General features: G+C 16.8%; 1 protein-coding gene across 16 annotated transcripts in view; it reads right to left on the bottom strand.

The window, feature by feature from the left end:
• The window catches only part of LOC102678519, a 50,315-nt gene that overhangs the window by 16,046 nt on the left and 22,879 nt on the right, over positions 1-11,390 (bottom strand). For 9 of the 16 annotated variants that reach the window (XM_006623833.2, XM_006623835.2, XM_006623834.2 and 6 more), the window contains one exon: positions 6,346-6,382. In XM_006623833.2, the coding sequence (XP_006623896.1) occupies positions 6,346-6,382 (37 nt within the window). Of the gene's footprint in view, positions 1-6,321; positions 6,383-11,390 lie in introns of all 16 variants that reach the window. The other 7 variants (XM_006623838.2, XM_006623830.2, XM_031514286.1 and 4 more) reach the window with 1 other exon arrangement.

The following is an 11,390-nucleotide window of genomic DNA, read 5'->3' as shown; positions in this document are numbered from 1 at the left end:
TATATATATATATATATATATATATTTAATCGCTAAAAATTAAATGAGAGTCATATAAACATTAAATTATTTATAATTGCAATTTAAACGTTTCGTATGAAAAATATAATATATTATTGGACTTGTTCCAATCTTTAGATCAATGCAAACTATTATCAATCAATTCGCAAAAATAATTATTTTGAAAGAAAAAAATTATTTACTAATTGCAGAATGCGACAAGCCTTTTAAATGTATTTTATAAAAAAAAAAAATTATTTATTAGATGGAAAAACTCATGCATTATTTTTTTATTTTTATTTTAAATATATATTTAAACTGTTTCAATGTTATTTGATATATTTATATATATTTCCAAACAAATTATTAAAATAAACGTAAAAAAATATTATTGACTATATAAATTAAAACAAGAAATAATTTAACACAATAATTATAAATGAAGAAACTATTTTTTTTCTTTTAGAGCAAAATTTCAAATATTCAAATTATTCAATTATTTCAAATATGAAATAATTTTAATTAAAAATAATGGCAAATATCTTAAAAATAAAAGTTATATGATTTCAAATAAATAATAATTTTATTTTAATAAATATTGAATTAATTTCTAAATCTAAGAATATACTTCTGAAATATTTTTAGAAGATCGATTCAAGAAGCAAATAAATACAAAAATGTCATTCAAATTTATATATATATCGATTTCAAAATTTGCACATCTTATTTTTTAAAATTATATATTAAAATTTGTTCAATGATACAATTCTAGAGAGTATTCCAAAAAGAAATTGAAAAACTTTTAGCAACAAATATAAGATCCATTCTAATATATGCTGCAAATTATAGCATAATTTTCAATAATTCTCAAGATTAATACAATATATCTAAATTTTATATAGATATTTATAAATGTATCCTAAAAATATCGAGGAATAGCTGTTAATTGAATATTCTTGACATTTCAAGTAATTTCAAGATAATATTTTCGTTAAAATTTTGTAATTAACAAATAATTAGCTAATCACATAACGCATCTAATTGATTAGCGCAGACTAATCGAACTACGATAGAAGTTACTGTTGCTGAGCATAGTTGCTGTTGACCGAGTAACATGAATTGAACGAACAAATTTAATATGTCAAAAAAAGTGTGTTAAATATAATAAATATTTTTTTATCAATAAAAATTATATCGAATTATATCTTATTCAAAAACAATAAATAAACTAATTAATTGTTATTTGTATTGAACGAATAAATCAAATTTATTTCATCATTCAAAATGAATATATATTAAATTATATAAAAAATTTATAATAAAATTTTTCAACAAATGAACAATAAATAATTCAAATAATACAATAAATAATACAAATAAAAAATAAGTGATACGTTATAACCTATTAAATTAAAAAACAAATAATTAAATAAGTATATAAAATCAATCAATTCAACAAAATCCTTCTTTATATCCTTAACATTAATAATATGATATTTTAATATATTTTCTTAGCATTGAATTAATTTTTGATAGATTTGCATTATATTAAACTAATTATAAAAAAAAATATCACCGAAAAATATCTTGTAATTATAAATAAATCATCAACATTGATCAGCTTATAATCATTTATAATCTATTAAAAAAATTGAATTTAATTTTTCTTGCACATTGTCACACTTTAGCAGCAGAATTTTGTTTAAATGTTTGTATTCCTGATTGCAAAGTTGAATGAATGCATGTATCAGCTGGAATTTTTACTAAAGTTGAATAAAAGAATGTTTTTTTCTCATTTTAATGATAAGCAGATTTTATTAATAGATACGATATGATTATATGTACTTTATGATTATTTTTCACAATAACTCATAATATATGATTATATTTTATGATCAAAATGAAGTTTTAATAAATTCAAAATATCAAAATATAAAAAGACTATGCGCATGAAAAATTCATCATATACATCATAATGAATTTGGAAAATCCATGAAATGTCATAGCCAATAATACTATGGATAATATCTTCAAACTTAAGAAGAATTTACGACACATAATATTTATTATTATTTTTGAAAAATTTTTTAAAAATATTTTCCCCACTTGTGTGACATAAAAAATAGGAAAAAACATATCATAAATCTTTGAATTTTCAATCATAATTATTATTGATAATTTCTAGTGCAATAAATAATAGACACAATCCAAAAAAAAAAAATTAAAAAGTGATACAATTCCATTGAAACATGCAAGTGGTTTAAGATTAAAAATTGTTTTTAATTTGATTACATTATATTCAATCCTAATCATCCGAGATTATTGATTCAAATGTTGAAAATATTTTTTCTGGCTTCTAAATCTAAAATAAGGAATATTAAACAATGAATAGTATTTTTGTGAATAGTATTTTATGCATTAGATAAATATTAAATATTTTTTAAGACACTTGGCTAAAGTGCAATGCAAGTTTGAAATGATATGTTCCAGCTTCAATCAACTTCTTGACGAAGTTTATAGTAAACATACGCTAATTAGAACATGTATTTTTGTACAACACTCATCTTAAGCCTAATTCAAGAAATTTTTCCTAGCCTTCTTAGAATATCATTATTTAAAAAACTGATCCGTGATATTATTAGCTAATATTATGTATATCATGAAACTTCCAAATTTACTATGGAGAGATTTTCTGTAGAGCTTTTAACATGAATTTAATATGAATTTAAAGTTTGTTAAAACTATGTCATATTTTGATCATCAAACACGATCACATTGTGAATCATTGTTCATTACTCAATATCAAGATGAGAAAACTCCACTATCTTTTTATCTTCGGTCAGAGATTCTAACCGAAATAATGTTCATCATTGTTCCATCATTCAATTTTCTATAATACAAAGATTTAAACAAAAATGCTTAATGCTAAAATATAACAATGAGAAAGAAAAATTAAATTCAATTTTTTTATTGAATTACAAGTAATTGTAATTGATTAATGATATACAATGATACTACAATGAAGTGAATAATAAATAGTTGATTCAATAATACATTGCTTTCGTGTATGTTACTATTCGCTAATATTTTATCTGTAATTAATCTGTTAAGAATTATTATTAATTCAATATTAAGGACGGATATTATCATTAAAAAAAAAATATTTCAAAAGAATGATTTTAAAGTTCAAATTGAATTTTCAGTAAATAATTTGATCTATTTATTTGCTTAATTGTTTTTTAATTTAAGATTTTTATTTATTTTTTTATTTCAAATATATATATTATTTATCGTTAATTTATTAGAAAATTTTTATATTTATTTTTATTTTATTTTTATATTTATTTTTATATTTATTTTTTTATTTCATATTATTCATTTTTAATGAAAAATAAATTCGATTTATCGTGTTATACAAATAGTAATTAATTAATTTATTCATTTTTTTGAATAAGATATAATTCGATATAATTTTTTGTCATTAAGAAATATTTATTATATTCAATATATTTTCTTCGATATATTGAAGTTTAATTAAGCTTGTTCGTACCAACAGCACTTAGTTAACACGGCTCGATTAGTCTATTTCGTGATTAGTATTAGTGATTAGATATAGTAATTATTTTTTGTTAGTAATTTAATAATAAAATCGAAAATTTTGCAAAGGAAAATATTGCTTGAAATTATCTCAAGAATTTCCAATTAATAAGTGTATCTACTTTTTGAGAATTCTATATAAATTATCTTTTTTAATAATAATAAAAGAAAAAGAAGATAAATTATAATTTATATTTTTATCAAATTTAATTTATTTATATGAAACATAAATTCAACAAAATGATAACATATATAACATATCAATTCTGTTGTTTAAAAAAGGAAAAGTTTCTTATATTTATATTTTTTTATATTTATTATACATTTATATTTTGTATGCTGAATTTGTATCTAACTATCTAAATAACATATCATGAGTTTAGAAAATATGAAAAAAAAGAAATAAATAAAAAATAATATATATATGAATAAAAAATATCAATTTGCAATTATTGAAAATCAAAGAGTATGCTATCATTTTATCGCGAAGAATATATAGTAATATGTAAAAATTGTTGATCATTGATCAAAATATTATTTAATTGTTAAATAATTTTAACAATAATAAATCATACAAACATACAAATCATTTTGTCATATTAAAAATAAATCATAAAACGTACATTTTCATAACACACATTATATTTCATAACACATCAATAACCTGAAAATTTTGATTTTTTTTTACTTTGTAAGCTTGTAAAAAATTTCAAGAAAAGTATTAGATACTTTTTTGATTCTTGAGGATGAAAACATCTCTTGAATGAAATTAATTAAATTAAATGTTATCTTATTTCTTTACGTATTTTTAAAATTTTCTTTATAATAAATACAAAAAAATCTTGTAACAAAAAATGAATAGTTTTTTATGCTTTATAAAATGCAATATTATTATTAATACGATGAAATTAATAAAAATTCTTTATTTGAATAAAAAATTACCATTATTATTGCAAAAAATTTTGAATATTCTATTATGTAAAAAAGATAAATATATTAAATATTTTAAATTTTATTATTAAATATTATTATTAAATTATTACATAATGTGATACTTAAATAATTTTAAATAATTAAATACATGAATTTTGCATTCCTATTTGTATTTTAATAGTATTCTCTTAAAGTATAAAAACTATTCATAATAAAGTATAAAAACTATTCATTTTTTATTATAACTATTTTTTAAAAAATAATTTATAATTATTAAAAAAAAATTACTCCGATATTTTTCTTGAAATCCTTTATAAATCTCTAAAATTTAAAAAAAAATGAATTTTCGAGTTATCGAAATTCTCTTATAAAATCATTTTATAAGATCATTAAAAAATTTCAAATTTTTTCAAAAATGTTTTTATGCTAGAAAACAAGAAAGAAAATGAAAATAATTTTTCTTCAAATTTTTTCAATTAATTTAAAAATTTAGTATTTTTGCAAACTAAGTCATTATAAATTCAAAAATTAAAATATTTGTTTACAACAAATTCTTAAAAGTTGATATATAATGAACATTTTATTTCGAAAACAACATTTTATTTTGAAAAATTATTATATCACTAATATATTAGAATAGTGAAAAAATATAATACAAAGAGATAAATATAATATTCATAAATAATCTTTAACAATTTTCTCTCTTTTTCAAAAAAGCAATTTTTTGTTCTTTAAGAAAAAAATTTTAAAGATTCTATAAGAATTTTCCATTTCCAAATAAATTAAACAATCATTTTCATATAAATTTTTTTCGTTGATTTCGATACTAACTATAATATTCTTTGTATAAGATAGAAAAAAAAGACGCGCGCGCATATATGTGTATTTTATTTAAGAATAATAAAAATAAAAAAAAAAAATTATCAAAAGAGCTTAATTAAATATATTTTTAAAAATAGAATTTAACGATTATTTTGTAGAGTTATAATTTTGATTTATTATATATTTATATATTTTTTCGATATTTTTTAATATATTATCGATAGTTTTTAATATATTAAAAATATCATTAAAATATCATTTAGCAAATCGAAGTGATTTTTATTTTTTCTTATTTAATGTTATTATTAAGGTATATAAAAATGTTTATTATTATTATTTATAATAAATAATAATAAATATAATATTATATAATAATAATTATAATATAATAATAATAATAAATAAAAATAGAGAGACTTTATACTACAAAAACTATATTGTAATATATAATTTAATTATTTAAGCTATTTCTCTTATTGATATGTTAACGATATTTTGAAAATATATGTTAAAAAATTAATGAAATATCATTAGTTCATGCATAATCCTTAATAATATTTTTAATTACTCATAAATAATCTTGCATCACAATATAAAAATCTTAAAATCACTTATTAATCATGTATTTCATAAAATTTATATTTCATCGACGACAGCAATTAAAGAAGTAATATATCAATATTATTGATATTTATCGATATATGCTACTTTGAATTCTAATGGAAAAAATAGAGATGAAAAAATTTTATGATATTCGATTATATGAATTATATAAGTTATTGTTAACATGATTAACATATACTTTTATACTACTATAATAAGAATGATAGTTAAAATTAACTATCTATCAAATAAATGATAATTTTCATTCAACAAATTGTTATTTTAATATTATTTATGATATTATTATAATAATTTTACGAAAAATATTAATAACTAATAAAAATAAAATATTTTGCTTGTACTCACAAATATAGAAATAGTTTTCATTACCTTCCTTATTTCTGCTTTTCTTCTTCTCTTCTTTTTCCTGTCAAACATACAATTTTTAATTCTCTTAGTAAAATGAGTAAAAATTTATTATTTAATATCATAATTATTATATGTGCTTTTATACAAATTGTGAAAATGCTTCGATTCATACAATAATTTTAAAAAATCTAATTGTCTGGATAAATATGTTTCAAAATAATATTGATTTAATAATTTATAATATTGTATTTTTTATTTTCAATTGTGTCAGTATTTTAATTAATACTTATCTTTATAATAAAAAAAATAAAGAAAAATAATAATAAAAATAAATAAAAAATTATATCGTAACAAATATATATATTAATATATTATATATTATTATATATTACAATATAAAAAAATTAATAAATGCTTGATGGTCTCTAACTTTTATAATTTTTAACAAACATACTATGTATTAATATATTCTGATATTATTGTATATTTCTTTTAAAGTGTTAATAAATTTAACTTTCGTGTGAAGTTTTTTTTATGATATTTGTTGATCTAATCCATTAAAAAATAATTCCATTGACTATAGATTGATATTTTATGGCAAATAAAAAAGTTATAATATATTATTTTTCTTTAATATTTTTTAACAATCTTCGAGAAATATTTCAATTCAGCTATATATTTTATTTTTTATTAAATATTATTATCTTTTATTAGAATATCAAAAATTGTAATATATCTAACTTCTTTATCATTAAAATAATTACAAATACAAATTTTATTTAAATTAAAATAATATCAAAAATTATGATATGTCTATTTGTTTACTATTTGTCTACTTGTTTATTGTTAAAACAATCACAAATATAAATTTTGTTTAATTGTGTTTTTTTATTTTCATCATTTCTTCTTTTTAATATAAATTTATATTTAAATTCATAACTCTAAATGATATATTTTCAAACTGATACTAATTATTTATAATATTCTTTAGCAAACTTAATATATATTTATATATATTTTTTTCAGAAATTTTTTTTTAAATATTTGGACATATATCTATTAATAAATGATATTGATAATGATACATTTTCTTTGATTTTTTGAAATTGATAATTTATTTTTTTTACTTTTTTCATATTTCTCATTTTCTCATTTCTTTTTTTCTCTAATTATATTTTCTAATTGATAGATTTCTCTATACTTTTGAAAATCTTTTTTAAAAATTTTCTTTTATTATTCCACAATCAATAATGATTTATTTTTAAATATAAATAAAATAATAAATAAAAATATAAAATAAAGATTTTATATTTTTATAAAGATATTCTATTTTTTTTCTTTAAAAATTTATATTTTCTCTGATATAATTCTTTTGTTTTTGATATATTGAAAAAATTTATAAACTGCTGATATATAAAAATTAACCATATGTAAATTTAATTATGAAATAAAATAATAATAAGTTTGAAATAAATTTTATTTTACGATAATTTACTTTTACTTTTTACTCGAATGACTAAACTTTATCAAAAGTTCCAAAAATTATTATTGTAAATAAAAATTGTCACAATTATTGATACAATTAACGTAATGTTAGTCTGTATACTTTGTGATATTTTTTGAATTAATATTAATACAATGTAAAAAACATCAAAACAATATCAAATCAGAAAAATGATAATAAATAATTTTTTAAAAAATGAATGTTGTAAGTTTGTGAAATATAAATAAGTTTATTTAAATACCGACACAACTGCATTTTTTTGCATAATGTAAACATCAAATTGAAAGAATATGAAATATTATTTCATGCATTAAATATGTAATATCCTAAAACCACTTATCTATCACATAACTTTAATGAATGTTTGTTTATGTTTTCAAATATTTTGCACAATAATAATAATTCATAAAAATATTTATAAACTAATTATGTGATTAGTGAATATATAATTTAAAAATTTTTTGCATAATTATGTATAAGTCATTCAAAAATTTTACCGCAATGAATAAAAATATCGTTTACATTATATCAATACATTGTAAATGAAAAATGATAAATATATTGAACTTTCTCAAATTAAATATATATTTAAAAACAATCTCGAATTGACTTCTGAATGCACAACATCTGTAAATTAGAATATAAAGCAATAAAAAAAAAACCATAAAAAATTCATTTTCATTAATATTGTATAATTTTTGGAAAAAAAACTACAAAATTTAATAATTTTCAAGAAAAAAATTTTAACAATAATTATGAAATTCACCAGTTTTTTTTAGTTTTCATTATTTCACTTCAGTTTTTTTTAAACTTTATTATTATTTTTTTATAACTTTATTATTATTAAATGAAAACAAATTTTACTATTAAAGTAAAAAATCAAACAGAAAAATCAAAAAAATAATTTTTGTCATTTCTAAAAAAAAAGAGTATTACATATGTTAGTTAATAATAATTCTATGTAATTATAGAATTTTGTTTGAACATATTCATCTGTGATAGAGTATAATTAAATATGCGATTATTATTTATTGTTTTGTTAAAAAAAATCATATTGTAACAACAAATAATTAATATATATAACGAAGGAACCAATTAAAAATTTTCTCATTAATGATGATAAACTTGAAATATATCAATTCCAATGATATTCGATATTTTATTAATTCGATATCAAATTAAAACATTTCAAAAATCATTACACTATTTAGTTTCATATTTAGTATCTATTGTTATAACATCATTCATTTTATTTTCAATCACCCAAGAATTATTTTATATTTAATTTTTTCCGAATGATTTCTTGTTTTAATTAAACAAAACTATTTAAAAAAAACTATAATAAAATTATTAAAATTGAGAAAAAATTAAATTGCATAATTACTATTTTAATTAGAAAAAGTCCCAGAAATTTAAAATATTATAAAAATTTTTGGATATGATATGTATATGTAGATAATGTGTATATCATATATACATAAATTCATTTTAAGAAAATAAAAATAATATATAAAAAATTAAAATAATATATAATAAATTGATGCTTGAAAATTTAAATACTTTTTAATTTTGTAATAAAATACATATTATATATATTATAATTATAAGAAATAAAAATTATAATTATAAGAAAAAATTTTTAGACAATAATTACTCATTGAATAATAATAATATTGTGTAAAAAATTTATAAATTATTTATATAATTAGAAAAAAATTACAAACAAAAAAATAAGTATAAAAAGTATAAGTTTTATTATATTGCTTATATTGTTATATTGAATTTTGTTTCTTGATAATTATACAAGTTATATAAAAATTGAAACTTTTAAATCTTGTATGTTACAACAAAGTTTTTTTAATACTTACAAAAATAAAATAATTTATATTATATATTATTTATATAGTATGTATTTTTATATTATGAAACATATACAGTTGTTCACAAAAATATTCTAATATTAATGTATATTTTATTTTAATAATCTATATCTTTATTAATTATAAAAGGAATAAATTTAAACTTGTTTCTGTCTCAATAAATTCTATATATAATATAATGAAATTCTTCAAAAACTATTGGAAATATAAAAATTTAATACACTTATTGCATAATAACATGATTGCTATATATGGAACAATGAAATTGTATGAAATCGTTGCGAAAAAATAAAATTTATTAGATTTTCAAAATTATTTAATTTTTTAACTTTAATATATTCACTTTTATATTGTATTTTCAAAATTATTTAATTTTTTAACTTTAATATATTCACTTTTATATTGTACATAAAATATATTATAATACTTTATATGGCAAAAGTTGATTATGAATGAAAGATTATAATTTAATAACAGTATTTTGTGCACATATTACATTGTAAATATATAATATAAGATCGGAAAATTTTCATGTAAAATTTTTATACGGGAAAAATACGGGAAAAAAATATATAAATAAGTGTGATATTCCTATAGATTTTTTCTAATATTATGAATATTCTTACTTTTTAATTGTTTACTAAATCCGGTTATAAATATCTGTTATATAAGAAAATAAAAAAGAAAGCAATTATATAAAGTTTTTATAAAAATAAGTTATATATAACTCTTTTTTTTTTATTTTCAATAATATTTTTATTCATTATATAATAAAAACAGAAATTTATAATATAAATTATCTTACATTTGTAAATGTTAGGTTTGTTCATCACATAGTATATAGAATTTAGAAGTTCTATGATTATTGGGAAACAAAATTCAGCAATTCAGCAAAGTTTATACTTGTAAAAAAAATTTTTTCTTATATTATTTTATAGTTTTTTTTAATAGTTATTTTAGTTTTATTTAAACTACTAAATTACAATTTAAAATTATAATTGAAAAATTAATTTAAAAATAAATTTAATTTTTTTGTTTATAATTTTTTTTAATTATATAAACAATTACAAAATATTTTATTAGATAATATTTCTCATATTTCATTAAAATAAATATTTCCTTAAAATAAATAACTCTTGTCTAAAAATTTTTTTTTTATTTTTTTATAATTTATAAACTATTATACGAAATCAAAAAATAACTAAATTTTAATCTTAAAATGAATTTAGACAGCAAAAAAAAATCTGTCAAAGAAATATTTGAAATTTATTAATTCCAAAATCATATAACCTTGTTAAATTTTTTTGATATTGAGTAATGCTATTTCGTTCTTTCACTAATTGGATATTATTTAGATTATCTAAATAAAGAACATTAAAAGAATTACCATTATCATTTTTTGGATAAAAAAATTATGAAGATTACCGAAGAGATATTTTCATTATATGTATCTATTGCCTGAACAATCTTAATCTCTATCTATGATTTTTACTAATTCTAACTCTTAAAAAGATTTTCACATCAGAATTTATTGTGTCAAGACAATGTTTTTTTGTAACTCTATTTCTTGATTATACCAAGTGCATTTTCGAATTCATTTAATAACTCTGTATATAAAGTATACGAATATCATAGCAATATCAAAGTTGATAAGTATTGGAAGTTTTTGAATTTAAAAAGTG

This window comes from Apis dorsata, unplaced genomic scaffold, assembly GCF_000469605.1.
Source record: "Apis dorsata unplaced genomic scaffold, Apis dorsata 1.3 scaffold_960, whole genome shotgun sequence".
Taxonomy (NCBI): domain Eukaryota; kingdom Metazoa; phylum Arthropoda; class Insecta; order Hymenoptera; family Apidae; genus Apis; species Apis dorsata.
The sequence above is the reverse complement of the archived record's forward strand: the minus strand, read 5'-3'. Positions and strand labels throughout refer to the sequence as shown.